Consider the following 26,310-nt stretch of genomic DNA (forward strand, 5'->3'; position numbering starts at 1 on the left):
CTTTCTTTCCTTGCAAAGCAGATGATAACCCTTCAATTAAACAACGATTAAAAAGAACTGTACCCACCCATTCAGAAGTTCTTTCCCTCGGAAACAGAAGGTACCACAACGTGCAAGGCAGCACACCCTTTCTGAGCCCCAAGTAAGCAGCTGGATTCTGAGATCAGTAAATAATTTATTTTATTTCAACTGACTAGCCAGGTGCTTCAGATCTTTCCTGACACTGATGGATGGCCTCCTCTGCTCATCCATCCTGTGTCAGTCAGAAGCAAAGGCTTCATGTGCCCCCTGTGGCAAGTCCTAAGTGGTAAATGTCTGTGTGCGGCAAGTACCCAACAGCCTTGCTGATTTCACAAAAGCTGCCCCAGAGCAGAGGGCCGCAGTCCCCAAGCGCTGCAGTGCTGTTACAGCTGCAGTGTCTCGTGACGGGGTCGTCCTGTCCAGTGCTCCATTTTCACCATCTGCCATTTGTTTTTGAGAAAGTTAAGGGATAAGAGACTCAACCTTTGATCTGCAAGACCTGGACGTAAACCCATTTTTTGCTGTCTATGATGAAAAACTATTTTCAGTCATGAAACTGCTGGCACATATCAAGGAGTGTGGGTGGCGGGTTGGGTTAAGCTCTGGCCTGCTAACTAGAAGGACAGTGGTTTTAGCCCACCAGCTGCTTTGTCGGAGGCACGTAGAACAGTCTGCTGTATACAAGGAACTCTCAATCCTGCTAACCTTATCAATCCTCACTGCACATTATTCCCAAGCCATGACAGAAAATGGCGTTGTTAATAAGATCTGGTGCAAAACTGTTGTCATGTCATTATGAGGTGCCGTTTAGTGGGTATGAGCCACAAAAGGAGGAAGCATTGTCCTTTCCTGTCCTGCACCATCCTCACAGTTGTGCTTATGTTGGAAGCCCATTGTACCAACTCCTGTGGCAGTTCACTGACCTTCCTTTGACTTCTCCAGCACCATTAGTATTGTATTAATTCCTTTCCCCTCTTCCTCTGCCTTCAGGAGAATACAGGATTTCCCATTCCAACAGAACTAGAATTGAAACGCATGCCTTCCATTGTACTGCACATGCCTTCATCATCAATAACTTTCCTTCACAAAGGACGTGATTACCTGTCGTAGATTAAAGGCAATAATCTGCCCATTCCTTTTCTCCCTGCCCTAAACTGTAGCAGTATACTGCCGGCCCCTTGTCTTATTTCTCTTTGGTTTTAGGTGCCACTCAGTGACTCCTGCAAACAGTTACACTCTGTCCTACACAGAACAAAACCCTTCCTGCTCTTGGGCCATCTGCACAACTGTTATATTTGAATCCATTGTTGCAGCCACTGTGCCAGTCCATTTTGTTGAAGTTCTTCCTTTTGTTGCTTTTGTTGTCGTTGACCCTTCAGTTTATCCAACATGATAGCCTTCTCCAGAGGCTGATCTCTCCTGATAATGTGTCCATAGTACATGAGACAGTCTTGCCATCCTCACCTTTAAGGAGCACTCAGCTATATTTCTTCCAACACAAATTTGCTCTTCTGGCAGCCCATGGTACGTTCAATATGCTTTGCCAACACTATAATTCAATTCTTCTCCTGTCTTCCTTATTCATTGTCTAGGGTTTGCATGCATATGAGGCCATTGAAAATCCCATGGCTACAGTCAGGCACACCCTAGTCCTCAAAGTGACATCTTTGCTCGGTAACACTGTAAACAAGCTTTGGGAAGTAAATTTGCCCGGTGCAGTACATCATTTGATTTCTTGACTACTGCTTCCATGAGCATGGATTGTGGATCCAAGTAAACTGAAATTCTTGACAACTTCAATCTTTCTCCATTTATCATGATGTTGTCGACTGGTCTAATTCTGAGTGTTTTGTTTCCCCTTTAAGCACTGTTAATCAACCATTGCACTTACTCCCTCTGGTGCTAGGCCTGACCCCAGAATGCATTACAGCATGGCTCTATGAACGACAGCTGCCACTCATGTGGACTTGGTACTGAGGTTGAAATCTATTTGCCATCCTCTCCTTGCCAGGCTGGAAAAACCACAATACCTGGCCATTCCTGTATTTCCATGAAGTCTTCTTGGACCTTTTCATCTGTCTGCTTCCCCTCTGTGTTGGGCCTAAAAGTGCAGGTGTTTTTTAAGTGTAGACCTTGTTTGAACATAGACTGAGTTGAAGTTTTTACCATTAAAGTTGATCTCATTTATGCCTGAGCACTGCAGAGAAGTGAGGGCACTGAGTTGGATGCCAACTAAACACTCAAAGGCTGGGGGGGGGGGGCGGGCGGAGGGGTATGAATACAAAGAAGGCTAGACCTAGGAAGCCTGTAATATATTATTGATAAGTATTAGTTATCTGACCAAAAGGTGAATTACTGATCCAACCTTTTTTTGAGAATTCTCGTCTAGTAATCTAGGGTTGCTGATAATAAAAAGTGTCAGTTTCCTCAGGTGGCTGGCACAATGGAATCAATGGGAGACCAGTGTGTAAGATTTCATCCAAGGTTATGTATTATTTTATCACTTCTCATCCTTGGCATCCTTGATGTCTGGCATCTACCATGACCTAAACATGAGAAAGACCTGATTTTTTTTTACATCCTACAAACAGCATTGGAACTTCTTACAGGAGACCGCATTACTGCTTCCAGGTGGCATTGTGTGCTCAGCTGAGCTATCCATTTACCGAGAGAGTAGTTAGGGTGGAGATCTGAGTAGCTCGGTGCCCCTACAACTCCCTTTTCTGAGAGAGTGAGAAAGAGCCCTTAGCTTTCCTCTGAAACCAGATAGTGCTGAGCTGATACTCTCTGGGCTCCCACCTGCAGTGCAGAGCGCTGTGCCGGGTGCTCTTCTCCATTCTCGATCTCATCTGTGTTCAGGCTGTCCCTTAGTTTCCATTCCAAGGATAGTGTTCTAGTCAGTGCTTCTTAGACTTGTCACCAAATCTCATACTATCCACACATTGGAATTGGCAGCTTTTAACTGTGGTTCCCAAATTTTGTTTGTTTTTGTTTCTTGCCTGTAATCTTTTTTCCCCCAAACTTTTATTGGCACATAATTCACATAACATACAATTGAACAGTTCAATCGTTCAGTCATACCCAAACAATTTTGAATGGTTGAATGGAACCAAAAATAGGCCTCGGGGTTCAAGATCCTATTTGCTTTGGGTTATCGTTTTAGTGATGACCCAGCTCAGATTTTTAAATGTATTGCAGAAGGTGTAGCTTGGTCTGGTTAGTATGAATTATGACCAGAGCTCCTATCATGCATGGGTGACACTAGTCAAGGCCTTGAGCCTCTCTTTCTTCAGACAAGGAATGAAACCCCAGCCTGGATGATCTCTGTGGTCTCATTAAAGTTGAGCAGCCTGTGTGTCCAATCCTGTGTGTAAATTTAGGCAAGTTACAAAGACTTCGCTGACTGCTGTGTGGACACTATCGATTGACTGTGTATACTCAGCAAAATCCACTCTGGCAAAGAGTTGTTCAGTGCACTCCCAGGAGCTTTCCTCGGCTCTAGGTAGCCTGAAGACAAGAGGATTGTAGAATTCTATCAAAAGCTACCCCAGGATTTAACAACAGTGGAGCTTTTGTAGTCTTAGATTCACACTTGCAGAGAATTGATGAATGAACTATAGCTCATGATGTCTGAGCCTGTAAACAGTACCTCAGAAAATACACTGAGGCATAAGTGTGAAATGCCCTATTCTCTGCCAAAGGGGTGTTTTCCTGTCGTACAGGAGCAGAGTGCAAATGTGCCTGAGGGGCCTATGCCTCCTAAGGGTCTGCATTCTCTTCTGGGACAATAAGAAACAGCTGGGAGGTCAGAACACACACACACACACACACACACACACACGCGTCTTCAGGCAACCCTAGACTGCATCCCAGCTGTGCAGTTTGTCCAATTGATTCCCTTTCCTGAGGTTCGTCTTTAATAACCGTGTTAGTGATAATGGAGCTGTGATTATAAACAAGGCAACGTGCTAAGCTTCTTATGTACTCTGCCCTCCCACCCTTTGACCCTGGGGCAGCGGGTTTACCTCTATTTTACAGGAGAGGAAGCTCAAGCTCATGGAGGAGGGATTGGATCTGCCTAGGATAACACCTATAGCAGAGACTGTAAAATGAGAGTTTCCTAATGCAAATGTTGTCAAATGTTGCACTTGTTGAACCCATTGAGGTTGCAGAAAAGATATGTGCCCAATGACACTTGATCATGGACTTTATTGCAAGGTTTATAGGGGTGAAGGAGTTGGTCTCCCCAGGTAGACAGCCCTTCTGGAGCTTGGTACTTCAGGTATGCAATATAGGAGCAGGTCTCAGGGAGAATTTCCCTTCAGTCCCAGACGAGGTAGGGCCAGTCATATTCCTTGTGTACAGCCCACTTGTCAATCTTTGACTTGCCTGCCCAGTCCTGACCTTTGCCACTGGGTCTGTCACACAGTCTGTTAGTACCTTCAGTCCAGTGCCTGACTCAGGTAAAGAATAATGATTAGAAGTAGTATTATTCGTCGTCTCTAATCCAAGTATTTTGCATGCTCTGGTTCCCTCAGTCCTCGCAGTGACCCCATTTTAGGGTATCATCTCCGTTAGAGCAGCTTGCCCAAATGCACTACCATAGCCAGGAAGTAGCAGAACTGAATTTTGAACTCAGGATTGTCTGACTTCAAAGCCCTAATCTACGCACTACCGCCTTAAGATATCACACGGCTCCAGTGGTTGAGCACTCCTCCACTAGCAGAAAAGCCCTCGGTGTCAACCCACAACCAGTGAGAACATGTGGCAATTTGCTTCGATAGAGATGATTTTCAGGGAAACTCATGGATCAGTCCTATTGGGTGACTGTGACTCAGAATTGACTCTGCAGCGTATTCCTCGCCGAGAGGTGTAGGCGCTCAATAAGCTACTGTACAGGGAGGTGCCTACCTCGTGGCCCTGTGTTAGTGGAAGATGATATACAATGCTAAATTCCTTCCATGGCAATCTTTGAGTTAGTTAAAACAGACAAGGGTCTCCTGGTGATAACCAAGCCTTGGACAAATAGGTTCCCCAGAGAGGTGTGTCTCCATTAGGGTTGCGTTTTTGTTTATTCTGAGCTGTCTTGTTAAGGAAGGAGTCACTTGCTGGCGTGGATGTAGGGCAGCAGTCAGGCAGTGTTTTCTGCCTTTGTCAGTTGCTGTGATAGTTTGCTTACAGTGAAGTCTGACTGGCTGTATCTGGAAGCTGTCAGAAGTGGGAGCATGAGAAGGTCATGACAGATAGCTGTGGCTAAGTGGTTAGGGGAGGAATGCTGGAAAAGAAGACCAACCATCTCCCTTGCTTTGAGGAACGAGACTGACTGACCCTGGCCTCTCCAGGCCAGCCTCATGCTCCCCTCACCTGCCAGAAAATGGTGGGAAAATGGAACCTTCCAGTTGCCGTTTTTGAGAATGGCACCAGGTGGGGCATAATGCAGCTCACAGAACCCTTTCCAGTGCCTCAGCTCTTTGGGCACCAAAGAAATATTAGCTGGAACTATAAAAGTCATATTCAACCTTAGGGTCACTTTTCATAATTGTCCATTATAGACAGGTATTACATACTCCCATACTCCTTTCCCCACGTTTTAAAAGTTGATAAAGGAGATCTTTTTTAAAAATCATTTTATTGGGGGCTCGTACAACTCTTATCACAATCCACACATCCATCTATTGTGTCAAGCACATTTGTACATTTGTGGCCCTCATCATTCTCAAAACTTTTGCTTTCTACAAGAGCCCTTGGTATCAGCTCCTCATTTTTTCCGTCCCTCCCCATTCCCCACTCCTTCATGAACCTTTGATAATTTATAAATTTTTAAATTATTTTATCATATCTTATACTGCCATTCACCCACTATTCTCTTGTCAATCCCCCACGGAGGAGGTTATATGTAGATCCTGTAATAGGTTCCCCCTTTATACCCTACCTTCCCTCTACCCTCCTGGTATCACCACTCTAAGCACAGGTCCTAAAGGGATCATCTGTCCTGGATTCCCTGTGTTTCCAGTTCCTGTCTGTACCAGTGCACATCCTTTGGTTTAGCCAAATTTGTAAGGTAGAATCGGGACCATGATGGTTCTGGTGGGGGGTGGGAGCATGGAAGAACTAGAGGAAAGTTGTATGTTTCATCATTGCTACACTGCACCCTGACTGGCTCGTCTCCTCCTCGCAACCCCTCTGCAAAGGGGTGTCCAGTCGCCTACAGGTGAGCCTTGGGTCCCCAATCTGCATTCCCCCTCATTCACAATGATCAGATTTTTTGTTCTTTGATGCCTGATCCCTTCAACACCTCATGATCACAACAGGCAGGTGTGCTTCTTCCATGTGGACTTTGTTGCTTCTGGGCTAGCTGGCCACTTGTTTACCTTCAAGCTTTTAAGACCCCAGACACTTCATCTCTCAATAGCCAGTCACCATCAGCCTTCTTCACCACACTGGCTTATGTACTTTGGCTTATTTGTCTTTGGCAATTGTGTCAGGAAGGTGAGCATCATGGGATGTCACTTTAATAGAACAAAGTGCTCTTGTATTGAGGGGGTACTTGAGTGGAGACCCAGTGTCCATCTGCTACCTTAATGCTAAACCTATACATATCTGCACATAGATCTATTTCCCCATCCTCTCATATAAATATATTTACATATGTATATACCTGAATTTAGACCTCTATAAATGCCCTTTGACTCCTAGTTCTTTCCTTTATCAACTTTTACTTTTCTATTGTCCCACTATCATGTTCAGCCTTCATTTGGGTTTTAGTATTTCCTCTTTGTCACATTGCCCTTGATCAATCCCTACCAGGCCTCCCACACCCTCCTTGCCACTGGTTTTGAATCACTTGTTCTCTTGTCCCTGGTTTGGTTAGCACCACTTCTTTTCCCATACCTTCCCCTCTCCTGTGTCCCCCCAGCACCATTGGTCCCGTTGTTTTCTTCTCCACATTGTTTATTCTGCCTATCTTATTTGATAGACCTGCAGAGATAATACTATGCACATAAAAACAAGACAGGGCCAAACAAAGCAACACAGAAAAATAAAACTACAGCAATAACAAAAAAACCCAATGACAAACAAAATAAAAAACAAAACAAACCAAAAAAGCCTGTAAATTGTTCAAGGTCTGTTTGTTGACCTTTAGGAGTGTTTTCCAGTGGAGTCTGATGGAGTGTCACACCCTGGTCCGAAAGTCTATTTTTAGTACTCCCTCGGGATTTCCTGCTTTGCTCCCCTTACTGTTCTGTCGTACGCCCTTAGTGTTTTGCCTCAGTGTGGTGGGGTCAGATTGGATGCAGATCCCACACTGTGTCTCCAATGTTGTCCCCCGTAGGGCTATGGGTCAGTGAGGGGTGTCATGTCTCATAGTGGGGCCAGCCATATGGTCTTCTCTGTGCATTGGCTGCTCTGAGCGGGGCTATTGAACTCAGGGCTTGGTTGGCCACATGGTGTCCTCCACTCCCTGCCTCTCCCTTCATTTACTTCCGCTTTCATCTGGGTATAGTACTGTGTTTCCCCGAAAGTAAGACATCCCCCCAAAATAAGACCTACCTACAGTTTTGCCTCTCACTGAAATATAAGGCATCCCCTGAAAATAAGACCCCCGATGCTACTGTAAGACTGGACTTGGACCATATCAGTGGGCGCTGCAGCGCAGCTCACTGTTGGCTGCAGTGCAGCTGGAGCAGATTGGAAGTGCGAGGTCTCTTTTAATAAAATAATAAACAGTAAATGTGTACCATAGTCTTCTTCATGGAGAAATAAGATATCCCCTGAAAATAAGACCTAGCACATCTTTGGGAGCAAAAATGAATATAAGACACTGTCTTATTTTCGGGGAAACAGGGTAGGTCGCTTCCTTTCCCCCACCAGAAGGTCTAGTGTTGTTATCTGTGGCACACATTTCCAGGGTGGGGCTTAGACTGGTTCTGGTTTGTGTGGCCCTGTAGTCCAGTCTTTTCATGGATTCCTCCACATGTTATGTTGCCCTCCTGGTTTGGTGCGTCATGGTGGGGTCTATATGCACATTCCAATTCTGTGAAGACACAAACAATAATCTCCCCCTGGGTGGGTTAGTGCCCTGTTACCCCCTTGTCATCATCTCAGTTTCTCCCCACCCCCATTCTCCCCCTTCCTTCTCCCTTTCCCCTTCTTTATGTTGGACTCACATGTACTTCCCTGGGTGTGGTTTGGGTTTAGTCTGACTACCTATGCTTCCACCTGTGTATTATGAGCTATGTTTGTTCTATTCCTGCTGTGCTGATTGTACTTACCTCAGGGGACTCGTTATACCTGTCCTTTTGAGATTGGCTTACCTCGCTTAACATGATTTGAGAAAGGACATCTTAAGCAGCAACAGGGATAAAAAGTAAGCAACAGGGATAAAAAAGTCAACCTTTAAAAAGATCTTTGATTTTTTTGTTTTTGGTGAGAAATTTGTTTTTTGGGGAAAAAACCCAGAAAAGTCCAAGTAAGAATGTATGTAATACCACTAACCAGAATTGACTCCATGAAATCTACTTGGAATATTATCCTTCCAGTCTTCTCTACAAATGTTTTTATAATTGAATCCTTTTATCTTCATGTAGTATTGCATCATAAACAAATTTTCTATTTCAAAAGCTTCTTATGTCATTTTCATAGTTCTGTATATTTCATCTTTGGTAGATCAACTGTTCGTCTCTTGGTGCTCATTGAATGTAAGAAAGTGCACACTTAGTGAAAGCCAAGTTTCCTGTTTCCTAATAATGTTTATGATCTGAATTACTTAAAATAGAACCTAGTAGCATGTCATCAAGTGGCTTTGCTTATCCTACCAGTGACTCTATACAAAAACTTTAGCCAGAGAAATCACAACCATACTTAGTGACCGGACTAAGAATATTGGTTGAACCTTATACTGCCATTTACCATGGCTGAGTAAAATAGACATGTGCATTTATTTGCTCAGTTTAGCAATCACTTGTTTATTGCTAGAAACTGAGAGATCACTAAAGACAGCTGTGGACAAGATTACTCACTACATTTATATTTTTTATTTCTTTTTTTATTTTTTGTCAAGAATATACACAACAAAAATACCATATATATACTGGAGTATAAGCTGACCCGAATATCAGCCGAGGCACCTACTTTTACCACAAAAACTGCATTAAAAATGTGCTGAAAAACTCGGCTTGTCCTCGCGTATAGACGGTATACATCAAATCAACAGTTACTACATTCAGTGACATTATATGCTTCAAGTTGTGTAACCATTCTCACTCTTTTTATGAATTGTTCCTCCCTCATTAACATAAACTTACTGCCAACTAAGGTTCCCATCTAATCTTTCAAATTGTTGCGAATTTGATCCCATACAGAAAGTTCCTTTAGAAAGCATAATGCTTAACACAGACATTCTTTGCTAGTTGAACTAAACTATTGCTAGGTTCAAGAAGGCGTCAGGGGATATATTGGTTTAAAGATCCTCTCAAAGCGATGATTGCAGGAGTTTTTCTCCCCTTAATGACTTTAGAAAGTCTTTACCTGAGAATTTGACATTTTTTCCTGCATTTTTACCTTTTGATTAGGATTCATCTGTAGAATCTTACCAAAATGTTCGGTAATGGTATAGTTGGACACCATTCCAGTTTTATTGATTTCATGGAGAAAATTAGCCACACATTCCATATCCTCCTCCTAGTCCAATGCTTCTTCCTTGCTGCTTCAGGTGAATGGAAACCAATGTTTGGGCCTGGCATGGCCACTTTAAAGCTTTTAAGACCCCAGGTACTGTGCAGTGACCTCGGAGAATCCTTAAACATATTATTTGGCCAGGGAACTGGGATGTCCCATGAAACCATGGCCCTAAACCTCCACACTAAAGAGCCAAATTACATGAAATACTTTGTTGTATATAAGCAACCTGAACTGCTATTTTTTTCACATTGTAAATCTGCCAATCACACATTTGTCATCTCAACATGTTACACGTGTACAACATATTGGCAGCACTTATTTATAATCAGCAGTGTAACCCTATCCTTAATTAGTGTGTTTTACATGACCATAAAATCAAAGTCTGTACTCTATAAGCTAAAGAGACAGGGGACATAGAAAGTACAGCTGCCTCAGTCTCAAAGGGTGGCACTGGAACCTCTGGGTTCTCAAAAGGTGGAGCTGTGGCCTCTGAAGGTTCAAAGGGGTCATATCTCTACCGCCTTTGGCTGCAGTAGGAACTGCCATGGGAATGGGGCCAGGCTGCTACCCAAAGTTGAGGGAGCTTAGCCACCATGTCCAAGGAACAGAAAAAGTAAGCCTGCCGGAGTTAAAGGAGTGAGTTTGTCACTCAGTTGAACCAGTAGAATGGGACATCCCAAGGCCAAGGGGCCTCCACCAGAGTGCAGAGAGGATGACTAATGTCTAGAGTCTGGAGATGGGCCACTGCCAAGATAGTCTCAGAGAATAGAAGTTTAGCAAACAGAAATATATTCTCTCACAATTTAGGAAGCTAGAAGCCCAAATTCAGGGGAAATTCCCTCTAAGGGGAAACTTTGTTGGCTTTAAGGGAAGTTCTTTTTTTTTTTAAAGATAATTTTATTGAGGGCTCTTACAGCTTTTATAACAATCCATACATCAATTGTATCAAGCATATTTGTACATATGTTGCCATCATTATTTTCTAAACATTTACTTTCTATTTGAGCCCTTGGTATCAGCTCTTCTTTTTTTCCCCTCCCTCCCTGTTTTTGTTTTTAATCACTTTATTGGGGGCTCTTACATATAACAAACAATACATCTGTTATCTCAAGCAGACATGTACAGTTATTGACATCAACAATTTCTAAACATTGTCTTTTTTCTTGAGCCCTTTGATGTCAGCTTTTTTTCCCTCCCTCCCCTGCCACCCCCACAAACCCTTAATATATTGTGTATTATTGTTTATATACATATCTTACACTGCCCATTCTATCACTCACCTGCTATCCTGGTATTCTTCCCCTGAGGGGGGTTATTCTGCCATCATGGCTATCCATTCCCTCTTCCTCCCCGCCCCCGCCCCTTCACCTATCCTCCTGGAATCCTTGCTCCCATTACTGTTTCTGAGGGGGTTTGTCTTTCCTGAATTCTGTGTATTGAAAGCTTTCATCTGTGCCACTGTCTGTACACCGGTCTAGAGGGAATTGTGAGGTTGGACTGAGATCATAATGGTGGGATTAAAGAACTAGAGGAGCCTTGTGTATTTCATCGGTGCTAAACTACCCCCGGGTACATTTTCTCCTCTGTGTTGCAGCCCCTCTGCACGAGGTCGTCTCATTATCCACAGATGGCCTTTGGGTCTCTAACATGACCTCTCTCCACCATCTCGATGAGATTATTTATTTTTGGAATTCTGATGTCTGTTCCCACGGACATGATCACACATGCTGGTGTGCTTCTTACATGTGGACTTTGTTGCTTCCCTGCTTGACTTCAAGATTTAAGACCTCAGAAGCTATATCTTTTAATAGCCGAGCACCACCTGCTTTCTTCATCATATTTGTGTATGCACCCAGTTTGTCTTCAGCGATTGTGTAGGTTCTGTGGGTATCACACAATGCCACATTATTATAATAAAGTATCCTTGTGTTGAGGGGATACTTAAGTACAGGCCCGAGTCCGCCCACTGCCTAAATGTGTTACCATATAAATATTTGTATATAGGCTAATATCCCTATTGTTAAGCATCAATACATTTACGTAGGTATAGCTTTAAGTTTGTACTTCTATGAATAGTTTAGCTTCCTAGTACTTTCCTCTATTCCTTTTAACCCCCTCCTGCCCCATGATCATGTTCACCCTTCGTTTGCGTCTTAGTAATTCCTCCTACTAGATAGATCAGTGGTTCTAAACCTTCCTACTGCCAAGACCCTTTCATACAGTTCCTCATGTTGTGGTGACCCCTCCAACCATAAAATTATTTTTGTTGCTACTTGTAACTGTAATTGTGATCTTGTTATAAATCGGGCGACTTCTGTGAAAGGGTCATTCGACCCCCAAAGGGGTTGATTCCCACAGGTTGAGACCCGCTGTGCTGGATTACAGCTGCTCTGCCACGACCAGGATTCTAGACCCCCCCACCCCCACCACCACCACCATCAATTTTAAGATCCCTAGTTTTTCCCCTGCCATTACCTTGTTTGCTCGCCGCTCCCTTCAGCCCAGCTCCTTCCCCAAGATGCCCAGGAACTGTCAGTCCGTTGCTTTCTCCTTGGGCTTGCTTCTCATGCCTATCTTATATAGACTGACAAAACAGAGCCAGTGAAGACAAAACACCAACCAACAAATGAACAACATCAACCAAGAGAGGAAGAAAAAACAAACGCAACAAACATTACAGAGTTCCCTGTCAGTCCTCTGACCTTTTTGACTGTTCCCCACTGGTGCAGTGGGGCTCCGGACACTGCCCCTCCGAGTCAGAGTCTGTTTTCAGGAATCCCCCAGGGTTTCATGACTTAGCTCCTAATGCTGATCTGTTCTGTTCCATTCTTGTTCCGCCCCACTGTGGGGACCAGAGGGCGTGCCTTGTCTTCTTTCACCATCTGTGGACCTAACATTCCTTAGAGATCCCCTTATGTCTTGGCATCAGTTTTCTCTTCTAAGAGGTTCTCAGCAGAGGGACCGTGGGTCCAAAAGATGTGCTTAGCACCCAGCTTTTCTTTCTTGGTACTAAGGTCACTTTTTTTAGTGTGTTATATAAGAAACCTCACATAGTTCTTGCCAAATAGTGTAGTAACAGAGAAAATAGATTCTGAAACAAGACCTCCTGGGCTCAAATTACAGTGAACTTTTCTGTTTCCATTTCCTCATGTACTAAACAGAGATAAACATAATAATGAATTTCCCAAAGTTAATTGTGAAGTTTGAATTAATATACTCAAAGGATTCCTAATCCTGTTGGCACATAGTCTGTGACAGTTAATGCTAAATTGTGATGTTGATGGTGGCTAATGCCACAGGTGCTTAAAACTGGCATAGGTGCTTAAAATTGGCATAGGTCATTAAAATTGGCATAGGTGCTTAAAATTGACATAGGTCATTAAAATTGGCATAAGTCATTAAAATTGGCATCTTGCTTGTTGGGCCTCGGGAGAAGAGTGCAGCCAGTGATTGAGTCTTGGTGTTGGAGCCTGCTGAAACCAGTGCAGCTGGGAGCGTTCTGGAGTTTCACCTGAGGCCTTTGGGGCAACTTTGGCTTTGAGAAAGTGATGCACAGGGACACACATTTAGCAATCTTCTTGCGCGCAGTAAGTTTGGGGAGATGGTGTTGTTTCTGACCCCCTACCCAGCAGCTCACTCCCCTCAGCTGGTAGCAGTGGAGAAACAGCCACACTGCTAACATCTCCACACCAGCGTCTACTAGCCTGGCTTCCATAATCTCCTCCTTCCTGTCCCCCTCCTCCCCTCACCCCTGTGATGATGACCCAGTAACCTCTCTGATTCTCCTCACTTCCCATATCCTACTACTTCTCTTTTTCACATGCTTCCTGCACCCCCCCCCCCTCCTCCAATCCTTTCCTTCAGCCTGGGCCATCAGTCTCCCAACTAGTCTCCCCTCCATAGGCTGCCTCTTTCCTCCAATCAAGAAGGAAACCTAGGACTCCCAGGTGAGGGACAGAAGAGAGCTCTGTTTGCTTCCAGGCTGCATTCTCCAAGTGGAGCTGTCTGCACGAGCTCAGGAGTTGGTCGCCCACTACAGACTGCCTCAGACCTCCTGGACTGTTAGCAGAGGCTTCTGTTTGTCCGGCATGCACAAATAAGGTGCCGTGGGGTCACGTGTCCTACTTTAAAAAGCAGAGGCTCGCTGGCACACATATCAAGTAGGGCGAGATTATTTAATGTACGAAAGGATTTTTCCCATCAGGAAAGATTCCCCTCCTGGTTCCTTTAAATAGTGGCTCCTCTAGGCCAGGGAGTGTTTTACAGATCATTAACTGCTTGACTGAAAGCCTGCAGGGTAGAGAAACTTAAAACTAAAGTGTTGGGAACCTTGAAGATAAAATATCTCAGGAACTCGAAGTCAGTGGGAGAATGTGATTTGATTCAGGAAAAAAAATCTGATATTACATACAATTTATTTGGAACACTCCTTTTTATTTACATGGTAGCCCCCTGCCCGCCCCTCCTCGTCCTCTGTGTCTTCCCCATTTTGAACCAAACGCATTTATTCCCACATCTTCATCCCACATCCCCAGACTTGGGGTTCCCCCTGTGAACAGTGACTGCACAATAACCCCAGGAAAGGGCGTCATTGGGCTAGTGTGCTGTGGCCGTGCGGAGCAGAGGCAGCTGATGGAGAGATACCACCCATAATGGATGAACTATACAGTAACAATGTGCAGATAAAAATAATAGAAGTTAAAGTGTACTTTACATGATAAAAGAAAGATGAAAGAGGACCAGAGTCGGTTACATCTGAGATGGTTACAAAAGTCCTGCTTTGTGAAGTAGGCTCTGTTGAAAAGATTGATGCAATGGGGAGTGACCTTGGCTTGGAGCAGGAGCTGGTGATGTATGTATGAGCATCCCTCTGCTAAATGGACCCAGATTTGTAGCGCTAATATACATGGGAGCCCAGAACCAAACTCAGTACGGCAATAAATCAACAGCCACTTTGGGTGTCATTTCTGGTTTATATTCCACTATTGTTCTATCACTTTAATTCATGTCACTATCATCTTTTCATCTGGAACAGTTTTATATAATTTTCCAGTGGAGTTACCTGACAAATCCTATCAAATTAACCAGGTACATTAACAACATTGACTGACTACGGCTTCAGGAGTCGCAGGGCTGTAGAACAAATTTTTAAACTGTGTCTGCCTGGTGATGGTTCCCTTCTTCTCTGAGGAAGGGATTAGCGTAGCAGGGCTTATTTCCACAGAAGAGATGTGCGCATTTATTGTGCTTTGCTCATTTTGACTTTTATAAATGTCAGAATAAGCAGAAGAGGAGAGGAGAAAAAACAACACACACACACACAACCTTTGCTACCCCAAAAAACCATAGCTTAAGTACTTTTCTTCTTTGAGGGAAATCTAGAAATGCCCAGATCTTTAACAATTAATGACCAAATTGGAGAGAAGAGTGTAACCGGCTAGTCGTAATCTATTTTAAGTGAAATGTAATAAAATTGGTCTTCTGGTACGTTCTTGCCCTCTTGAAATCATCTAGACCTGCACGTCCAGAATCAGTTGGACTTATGACATTATGCCTAATTGAAATATGATGTACCTGAAATAAGTCCAATGAAAAATTCCAGCATTCAATTAATAAGAAGCTGCCGATTGTTCATCTTTACCCAAGATCACACGGTAATGACCATCACTGCATGAAGCAAGCACCACTACACTCTCTGCAGACAACGGGAGTTCCAGCTACAGCCTGTCTTATACACACTCCTGCCTTTGTCTAACCGTACATGGGATTTATCGATTCATAAAAGAAATAGAAACGAATTGAGGGTGTAGCAGGCCTAATCATTAGGATTCTATTTTCTAATTTTAAATTTGCTGCCAAGGTATGAGTAGTGTGTTTTGTGTTAAATTGAGCTGTTTTTTTTGCCTACACTAGACTTGCTAAGTTTTCTCTCATTCTATCCAGGCATTTCTGAGTCATAATACAAAGATTCATTGTATGAAATATGCTAGCTTGGATTTTGGGGTGTTACAGTATTATTATACTTCCTTATTTTAATTATTTCTTAAATCCATCCTTCATTTTGTTGTCTCCACTTTGACCCTGACCTTTAAACTATGGCCTAGAAATGTAATTACTTTTAAGGTTCCATATGGGGCTCACCCTACAAGGCATACTGAATGGGTTCCATCTCACTTCATCAACAGATTCCTCAGTTTCCAGCGAGAGCGCACCTGGCCTTGCTGGCAGATGTCAGGTTGAGCGAATCCTCCCCTGTAACAGCCAGAGAGTAACTGGGGTGCGTTGCCCTCTTAGCCCAGGACGCCTTTCATCCCTGGTGTGAACTTAGTTCTCTGGCGCCTTTACTCGCAGTCACTGCACAGTCTGCTATGTGTTTCGCAGCTCTGAAGTGCCAGTGTTGAGCATTCTGAATTCCTATTATAAAGTCTTTGTTGGATGAAGCTCACAGCCAGTGTCTCGCTCAGAAAGGAGGCCTGAACAAGGTCATGGGGAAATTCCATGACCCTTTCATTCAGTTTTTCCGCGAACGTTTGAAGTCCCCTTGTAATGACCTCTAACACAAGAGCTCCGAAGATTATTTAAAAAGAAACCTTTGATCCTCTTGTAACTTCTTTTAAATATACTTCAGGTGATTATTTAGTGTTAAGATTTTTCCCCCATTCTTGGAGAGTACTGTGTTTCCAGATCCAAAATTCTTCCTTGTAACTTAGCTCTTCAAGCATAAGTCAGATTACACATATTTGTTCAACTCAGATCCTTAAAAAAAAGTAAGCACATACAAAAACTGGTCAAAACTGCATTATAAATCGTAGCATTTACTTCATTACAATAGAAAGGTGACCTGGATTCTGTATCTGTTACAGCTATGAAAGCACTTTTCTTAAAGCTGTTTCATGTGATATTTTGGGGGTGGTTCCCCACACCTCGCTCGCTCAGATAACCAGATGGTACACAACCCCTCTGTGCCAGTTGGAGTCTCCTTGTGTCTGTGTTAAGATGTCTCTGGCATCTCCAAAGCCCTAAGACAGCACTCATCCAATTTAGGATTTGTTCATCCGATTTAGGATTTGTAAAGTAGGTCAAACCATTCCACTGGAAACACTCACACCTCCTTTTGTGGTTCTTTTTTGTCTTCCCCTTGGCCTTACAGGTATCTCTGGAGACAAGGTCGAGATAGACCCTGTTACGAATCAGAAAGCCAGCACTAAGTTTTGGATTAAGCAGAAACCCATCTCAATTGATTCTGACCTGCTCTGTGCCTGTGACCTTGCTGAAGAAAAAAGCCCCAGTGAGTAGTCCCTTTTATTTATGTCGCTGTTTCCTCATCCCCCTCTCTCTGCTGGGTGCCAGGAGAATATATTGCCACCGTCTCCTTTTTTTCCTTGAGTCTGTTTAATTCATTACCAGAAATTTCTCTTAATCAAACGGGATTGTATTTGGTACCCAGAGCCTGCCTTGAGCCTCCCTCCAGTCTGTCGCGATGCCAGCAGTGAACCTCACACTCCCCGCTCCTTACCTCAGCAGGCCTTCCCAGGGGCCTGTGGGTGAAGGGCAGATTCCTGCTGGGAACTTGCACCCACCAGAGCTCTCCATTTCCCTTCCCTTCCCCTTCTCCTTCCCCTTCTCCTTCCCCTTTATCTCCCCGTATGGGGGACTTGACCCATCAGACCTGGACTTGCCCGCCTTCCATACCAAATCAAGGGAAGCTGGAGGAGTTCTAGTGGCAGCTGAAGACTAGATTTAGCTAACTGTCGTGCCAGATATGTGACCGCTCCACAGATTATGGCAGCTGCATGACCTCCCTGCTAGTAATTAAACTCCTTCCCGGTCCTACAAAAGAGATTGCTGCCAGGTTGACGTTCCTCTGCTTAAATTATCAAAGTGCATACAGTCTGGTTGTATATTTTGCATTTTATATCTCTGCAGTTAAGTAATTGAGATTAACATTTAGATGAATCATTCTTAGGACTATAGTCCTATCAGGGGGCCCAAAAGGACACACAGATCACTTTGAAATTCCTCCATGGAAGGAAAACCTTAAGCTGTGTTCAGATTCATCCGTTGCTAGAGAAAGCTCCAAGATGGTGGTTCTAAACTCCTCTGGTACATACCAGCATGACCTATAGAACATATGTAAAATGGGAATACCCACGCCCCACCCCAGTAGATATTTGATTTAGTAACTTGGGGCAGGACCTCAGTTTCTCATTTTTGTTCCTCCCCAAATGTTACAGTATTTGCTAAATTCAAGAACAAGTGTTATAAGGAATTACATATGCTTAAGGAGTGGTGTGTGGCAGTGTAGGGATGGTGGAGAGACCTGTCAATTGAGCTGCTAATCACAAGGTCAGCAGTTTGAACCACCAGCTTCTCCATAGGAGAAAGCTAAGGCTTTCTACTCACATACAGAGTTACAGTCTTGGAAACCTACAGGGCCAGTTCGACTCTGTTCTACAGGGTCACTATGAGTCAGAATCAGTTCAATTACAGTGAGTTGAGAAGGAACAATAAAATGTGTAAAGGTCAGCAAGTGTTTATAGTGTAACTCAAGTCTTTGAGGAACTTAAGAAGTAGCTCCTCAAGTGGGCTTGCAGGTGGGCACATGCTTCATTACATCATTTATGGGTGGGTGTGGGGTGTGTTTTTGTTGGTTGGTGGGTCAAATCCAGCTGTGCTGGACTGTTTCTTTTCTTTTTGACTTGGGGCCTATAGCTTGACAAGAAGGGAAAATTCAGTGGGCAGGGCAGGAGACCAGTAAAGTTATCCCCAACCCCATTTCACCATTGCTGTCACCCCAGTGAGCCCTCTGGCTCTGCAAGGTGGCTCCCAGAAACAGCTGGTGAGAAAATTGCCTTCTGCTGCGGTTCTCCCTGCCTTGGGCTAAGCATCTGCTTCCTAAGGCTTTTCACTCTGGCCTGTTAGCCAATAGAGAAACCATTGCTCCGGCACCTTTCTTCCACATACTCAGGGTGCTTTGAAAAGTACCACTTTACAAATGTTCTATGTCTCTCAGCAATGAAAGGCAGTCTCTTACACATTGCACAGAAAGAGACGCTAGAGTGGGAAGGCCAGGGAAAGAACTGGAAGCAAGATTCAGATTTCCCTACACACACTAAGATTCACACTGTGCCCAGGAAAGATGTGGTATGGGCACTGGAAAGTCAAGGGTGGGACACTCCTCACCAGTAGGGTTCAGTCAGTAAGGATGTACCCTTGACCTTTAAGCAATGCAGAAGTTGGGATACCAACCCACACATAGGAGAAAAACTGTGTTTTTATTCCCCAAAAGCTTAACTCAGGGGTCCTCAAACAATGGCCCGTGGGCCACATGCAGCTCGCCGCGGACCTTTATCCAGCCCGCTGGGTGTTTTTGCCCCGTTTTGTTTTTTACTTCAAATACGATATGTGCAATGTGCATAGGAATTTGTTCATATTTTTTTAATTAAAACTGTAGTCCGGCCCTCCAATGGATCTGAGGGACAGTGAACTGGCCCCCTGTTTAAAAAGTTTTAGGACCCCTGGCTTAACTAATAGCTTACTCTTGACCAAAAACCTTACATAAACAATTGATTAATGTCAATATTTTGAATGTTATATACATCCAGATAAAAGCTGCATTTTCAATATGAGATAAAAAGGTATTTCACAAAAAGTGTGTGTTAGTCTGGGTTGACTAGAGAAACAAATTCATAGATACTCATGTGTATAAGAAAGCAATAGAATATTGAGAAAACATCTTAGCCCAGTTCAGATCAAGTCCATAAGTCTGATATTACCTCATATGTTGATACTAGTCCATAAATTCCTCTTTAGACTCACATAGCCATGCAGTGACACCCACTGAAGTCTTGTGGATCCAGTGGTGGTAGAAGCATCTCGGCACTTGTTGTGGGTCTCCACGGTGCTCCTCCAGCTCCATGGCTCTGGCTGCCATCAGCGTAGTTCCATCAGGCTGGTCATCAGTATTGTCTCGCAGGAAGTGTGTATCTGCCCTGCCTCCAGTGAGCTATTTATCTCCGTAGCACCTCCAGATGAGATCATCAAGCTGTGACCTGATTGACAGGCAAAACTCCACCCCTTCACTTTAAGTGTCAAATTGACCACAGATTATGTAACTACCACAAAGTGCAAAGATTTTGCACCTACTGGCATAGCTGCAGTTTGGGCTTTATGAATTTCCTTTTCTTTTTGACAGTGATCCTTATAATGGATTCATTTATCTTGAAGTTGTAGCTACTGATCTGAGTACACAGTACATATAAGGGGACTTCAGAAAGCTCTGGGAAAATGGAATTGGACGATAATGGAATTTTTTCATGTAGTTTTTGTGAAGCCTATTTGTATCAAGCAATTCCATTTTCTCTTACATTGTCATGGCTTTTCTCTGCTTCTTGAGAGCACTCTCAGCATCACTAGTGGCACTTTATTTGGGTCCCTTGGTCTTACACAAGGTTTATGGTATTGTACTAAACACAAAGGAAAAATCCTTCGGTGTGCAGTTTATAGAGGAGACCAACTGCTTAGGCAAAGATGATTCAGGTCATGGGGAATTATTTTTAAATCTGCACTGAATTTTACCTGTGCAGTTCAAAAGCCTCTGTTGTTCTAGGCTCAGCTGTGTTTTTCATCTGTGTGCGTGAGACCAAGATCGAGACCCTGGGGTACGATGGCCAACAGCAATCCAGTGCCCCACCGTTTCAGTGTTGACAGTTCCAACAAAGAGACCTTTGGAATGGTTTCATGTTAAAAATAAAATGCAGATGTGATCATGGTATCTCCCCTGCCAGGTTAAAAAAATGCAGATGTGGATTTCACTGGAATGTTTCCTCCTCTCATTTCAGTTTCAGAGATCTAGAAATCTTCTGAAACGATTTCTAAGGCCCAGTCACATGGCAGTACTTTCAAACCCTGTTCCTCAGAATTGTAGAGTTCTCAGAAGGATTTCAGGGGCCACCATGTGGAGGGGGATAAAAGGAAGGGGGGGGGCTGGTGTGCATGTGTGTATATAGAACAGTCCCCTAACATCTTCTTAAAACTAAGCTATACTTTAGCTTAACTAGGAAAAGTCTGCCTTGAGCATTCTGCTCTTTTAAGAACTATATGAGATCAGATCGACAACAGTAACTCTGAAGATTGGGTAGGAGCTTTAGGGGACAGTGAGTGTATGCTAATAAGGGAGGCAGGACTCAGAAAAGGAGAGTGAGAATGGTGCATATGACGTGTACATGTTGGGACTGTTGAATTGGTGTACGTTCTACTGTGTATATGTTCAACCACAGCAACAAAAAAAGTAAACTGATTTGCCACTGAACAAAAAGGTGTGTATGTTGCGGGGGGGGGGGGGGATGTGCTTTAAAGGTTACAGACGTAGAGAATAAAATTCATATTCTTCAGCACAGCCTTTACAGATGCTGACCTTCCCCTGACCCCTCTGGCCTCAGGGTCCCTGACATTCCAACCTGAACTTGAGCAGTGGCCACTGTGAACCCCTCACATATATAAACATGCCTCACATTCTCCGCCACTACGCTTCCCCCTGCCTGGAATAAACCTCACTACTACTCTACACTAATCTTTCAAGTTCCAGCTCTCCTGGCAACCAGTCTATGTAGCTTTGCTCCCAGGAGTTTGTCCACACCTGCTAAAGCACATCATACAATATAATGCTTACCTACTGCAGTTCTGCTCTGGCCTGCCCCACCCACCCACCACCACCACCACCACCACCACCACCACCACCACCATCTCAGCATTGACCTCATTGGCCAGGGACCTGTATCCTCAGCTCTTCTGCAGTGCCTGGCACCGAGTTGTCCTCAGTGAATGTTGGTTAACTTGAAATTGAATTTAGTGAGGCTAGAAATTATAAGCCAAGAGTGTTCTATATAATTTACATTGTAAAGTGGTTAAACAAGGACCGCAGAATTAATCTACAGTGCTCCTTCTTGTGTTTATTTGCTTTGTTGTTGTTGTTTGAGGATTAATGGTACTACATTTTATCTTTTGTGTCTTAGAAAAAAGTTATTTTAACAGCACTAAAGAAATGAAAGTCACTATATTTCATAAGTTTAGCCCGTGATTTTTATCAGCATAGTGATGTATGTTTGTAGCTGAGTTTACATCAAAAATTATTCTTGGGGCTTTCTTGACTGAATTATGGCAAAGAGAGAGAGTCTAGAAGTAGATAAGGTTTTTGATTTCTGCAATATATTTCCTTTTTCATGTTTTTATCTCTCATAACACAAGTGTCTTGCAAAGAGTGGAACGTCTGACCAACTGGAATAATTTCATTGTGAAAACAGAGCAGACGTGTTATTACACAGCCTTCTATACAAAAAAAGGCTTTAAGTGTTGGGAGGGTAATAAAGTTGTCCCCGGTCTAGCTTGAGAAATGTTTGTCTTAATTTTGAACAGAAAAGAAATGGTTTTTAAAACCTTCAAATGGGGCCAGTTTACAGTGTTTATTGAGAAGCTTCTGTCAACCCATTGATTTGGTCGTCATAAGTAGCCCGACTCATGTTTAATTGATGCCATACCCCAAAAGTGTATGAATGGCTGGCTTGGCAAAGGGACTGAGCCTTTGAGTGCCTGCAGTGAAACACATAATTACAGATATTGTGGAATCAGAAAGCCCCAGACTCTGCAGCCCGTCTTCATTAATAGCAGTGCAGTGGCTCTCTCCTGTACTTCAACTTCTCCCTTTTAAGCCATCCTCTGAGGGAAGATTTATTCCGCTGTGCCTGTGAGTGGGTAGGGACCTGGAACATAATGACTACATAGATACATGCCCTAAGAAACCCAAACAAACCGGAGCGTATAAATATGTGGACCCTTAGACAAGTTAGTTGAGAAATCCTTTGCATTGCCAACCTCAAGAAATTAAGAATAAATTCAGCCTTTGAGTTTTAAAAGAGAAAAAAGCGCTACGTTTTGCTTTATTACTTAATTCGGTGATTTCTCAGTCTGGTTTTACTAGCCCTTAGGATAGCTTTTGCTATTTTTAAAGGATGTCACAGACCTCAAGAAAATGAATTCATTTTAATTCATGTTAATGGAACAAAGATGTGTACAGCACCTGAGAGGAGAAAAATGTTGTGGTTAAATTGTCCCCAAGAAAGAACATTCCATCCCCCTTGTTGATGTGTTGATGGAGGCTGACTTTGAATGCAGTGAGCTCCCTAGTTGAGTCTAACCCCAAATTCCAATGCTTGCAACAAAAGCGAGGAGCCTTCCTGTGAGATTCCTGCCCATCAGAGATGTTGGCTGTGTAAATCACCAGGCCAACTTATGCCAGACCTGGTTTCAGCATAAGAAGATGGTGCAGGTTCCGAATCCTTAAAGGAAACAGCCTATTATTAAGAAATAAGATTTAAACCTTAATAAAGTAACTGTCGTCTTTATAGCTGAAAAAAGCTCTACATCTCAATTAAGTGTAGATAATATAAAATCTTAAGGAAACAACATAATAGAGGTAACCTGATTATGTTCTTTTGCAGTAGTATAATTTAAAGGAAATCTGATTCTGTTCATGCAGGTTATGTAGGGCGTTGTTTGTATTGTTTTTCTCCAAAACACTGAATTTAAGACGGGAACTTTCAGCCTGAGTTGACCACACAGCCAGATACTGTTAAGCCTTCATGAATAGAACCTGCTGGATATTTGAGAGGAGCTTGGGTTAAGGCTCTGTCTTAAATTAGCCAGGCTTATCGGTAACCTCCCGCTTAAATGAATCTTTCTTTTCATAAGTACTTGACATGATCTGTAAAGTAGTGTATTTAATTTACTAATTAAATTAAAGCTACTGAATAATGATTTGTCCACATTGATTTGGCTTAAATAGAAAAGATCAGCATTGTTGTGATATTCGGCAACCTTAATGGCCAAGCCAGTTAGACACAAAGGCCTCTTGTGTTTTATAGGTCAGAAGTACATAGGTAAGCCAGGGCTGTAATTGAATTGCCTGTGCTGCGCCCTGCAGTCGCTGATTTCCTTTGCCTTCCCCGTTCCATTGTTGCACTGGGGCTTAAGAGAATGTTAACGCGGTAATAGGCACCGGGCCTTCCCCATTATACGCCTTGCTATCGAGCGGTTCTGCATGACTAGTTAAAGAAGATGGCAAGAAGATTAATGAAAGCAAGGCTAATACAGAAGGGGGGTACTTTTGCAAGACTTCTACAGGGGAGATATTAGAGCTGAACCGGAGCTTGGCTTTTTCTTTATCCTGTGACCTTTGAACCTGCCTGACTGTTGAGAGCTGCCAGCGAAGTCGACATTTTGATTGATGTTGGTACACGAGTTAGTCTTTCCCATTGAATTCCACATCTGCACGAAAATAGCCTTTCCAGCAGAATTCATACTGGCTCGAAGTGATAGCCAAATTGACGGTTGAAATACTTTTATGCAGTTTTCATTTAAGCTTAAAGGAATTTGATGGTTTGATTCAGTATCCTGTTTCTATAGATTATATACATTCCCCTCTATGTTCTTACTGGGGTTCGTCAACCCATCATAAAAGACCCGAAGTAAAAATCTTCAGAGGTTCCCAAATAGAGCTTCAAGAAGGCTTTATGGGGGGTGTGAAAGCAGTCATCAGACAAACCATTTTTAAAGGAGCAAAACCATCTGAGGGATGGCCCAGGGACACAGACTTCCAGGTTTGTGTAAGTCAAGGACAGCAGCTCACTGTTTGGGAAAAACTGTAGGAGGGAAGCCCTAAAGCTCGGTTCTGCACCCGCCGAGGCTTTCTCGTTCCCCCCACACAGAGGCTCCTGTCCAGAGCCTTGTTCTTGGAGCACCAGTATGCCATCTGAACAAAATTGTTAGGGTTACTTATAAGATAGCCGTGTGCATTTTTCAGACATTCTCATTTACTTCTCTTACCTTCTTCATAGAACTGCAAGGCTCTGGTGCACACGTGTCTGGGTGTGTGTACTGCATGCATGTACATATGTACATATACATGTGCATCTATCTGAAAATGCCTGTGTGTGTGGTCCTTGCTCTCGTAACAAAAGGAGCATGACAGAAAGACTCAGGTTTGGGACAGAAACTAATGTGGTGTACCTCAGCCCATACATTGAATCCTATGATCACAAAATACTTCTTGTTTGATAGGAGTAATTCTAGTGGAGAAAGTGCACACCACACTCACACCGAAGTGACAGGCTCAGGGTTCCTACAGGAGAGGATTACCCAGAAGTTTTGTTGGAGCAAGAATTTTATTACCTTCTTTAAATACTCCCAAGACTGTGTGAAAGGAGCAGGCTGGTGCCATTGACCAGCACCAGTTGGAAGAGCTAGAGACCCATGCTGGCATACTTTGTACGTAAGGCCCCTGCATTGGACTGAAGCCCCAACCTCCGACTCTGTGGAAGACCAGGAGGCCCCAGTGTGCCAGCCCTTAGCTGAGTATGCTGTTGTGTTTTCATGCTTTTGATGAGGACTTGCTTCATAAGTTCCAGATCAAATACGGTAAGTATCGCCTGATTACAGAACACAACTGACTCTAACATAGTAAATGCCCCAGTTATTGAATTGCCTTTTCATAAGAGTACTCTAGAGCACAATCAGGAGCAGGCAGTGCCTCATCCATTTAACAGATATGTTTCCTAGCCCTATTAAAAGGGGTCTTCATCTATCCTGTCAAAGGGAGTCTGCTGGGGTTTTTTAGTTTAATTACACTATCCAATTAAAACTCCTTGCTGCATTTGGATGCGCCTCTCCTTGGGCCTGAGTGGATATGACATTTACAAGGCTCGCCTTTCAAGCAGACAATAGTGTGATTGATGAGGTGCACATCCAGTGAAGGAGGCGAGGGCCCGGGGAAGTGCTGCTTAGTGCATTTTGATTTATTTATCATCTCCTTCCAAAACAAGGGAGCTGCCGGGGAGACAGGTCTGGGCAACTGGGGAGACCACCTCCATTTTTGCAAGTATGTGGGAGGGAGGGAAGGGCCAGGGTGCAGCCAGACGAAGCATGGGCCAGCATGTGGCAGTAATGGCAGGAAACAGTCTTGGATTCTCTGACCCAATTTGGTTTCCAGTAACCCTTAGCTGTGATCTGCTGTTAAATAGGCCATCACTGTGTTTTCAGAAACAGTTCGCTGAGGCTAGGCAGTACTGGCCAGACTCCTGAGACATCCACTGGTGGGAGCCAACTCAGCACGTGTCCCATTGACTGACCTCGTCATCATTAGCTGACATCTGACTTTTGTACTAGGCATGCCTACGTAGGCTCCCAGCTGCATCCTCCAGAAAGCCAGCATTGCATGCCCAGGGGATAGAGGTGGTCCTCATGACTCTTTCACTCTGCCTGAGTGTAGAGCTTTTCAAAGGACTTTTGGCTCTTCCGCAAGGAGATAAGGAGGCACCTCAGGATTGTAGAGACATGGCGGCCCTGCCATCTTGTTCTTCAACTGGTATTGCTGTGTACCATCAGCACATGATAGGTGCGACCAATGTGCTTGTCTTTGTTGCTCCTGGGGAAGAGAGTTTCACATCAGCATGAGCTCTCTCGAAGAATCAACTCTGTGTGAATCTAGGAGGTGAGAGAATCTACTCTGGTCCAGATGGATGAAAGGAGGAACACGCCTCCCAAATAATGAAAAGG

General features: G+C 43.6%; 1 protein-coding gene across 5 annotated transcripts in view; it reads left to right on the forward strand.

The window, feature by feature from the left end:
* Positions 1–26,310, forward strand: part of MAPKAP1 (MAPK associated protein 1) — a 304,461-nt gene that overhangs the window by 263,657 nt on the left and 14,494 nt on the right. For all 5 annotated transcript variants that reach the window (XM_075560780.1, XM_075560781.1, XM_075560778.1 and 2 more), the window contains one exon: positions 16,853–16,990. In XM_075560780.1, the coding sequence (XP_075416895.1) occupies positions 16,853–16,990 (138 nt within the window). The remainder of the gene's footprint in view (positions 1–16,852; positions 16,991–26,310) is intronic.

The sequence above is a fragment of the Tenrec ecaudatus genome, chromosome 10, assembly GCF_050624435.1.
Source record: "Tenrec ecaudatus isolate mTenEca1 chromosome 10, mTenEca1.hap1, whole genome shotgun sequence".
NCBI classification, from domain to species: domain Eukaryota; kingdom Metazoa; phylum Chordata; class Mammalia; order Afrosoricida; family Tenrecidae; genus Tenrec; species Tenrec ecaudatus.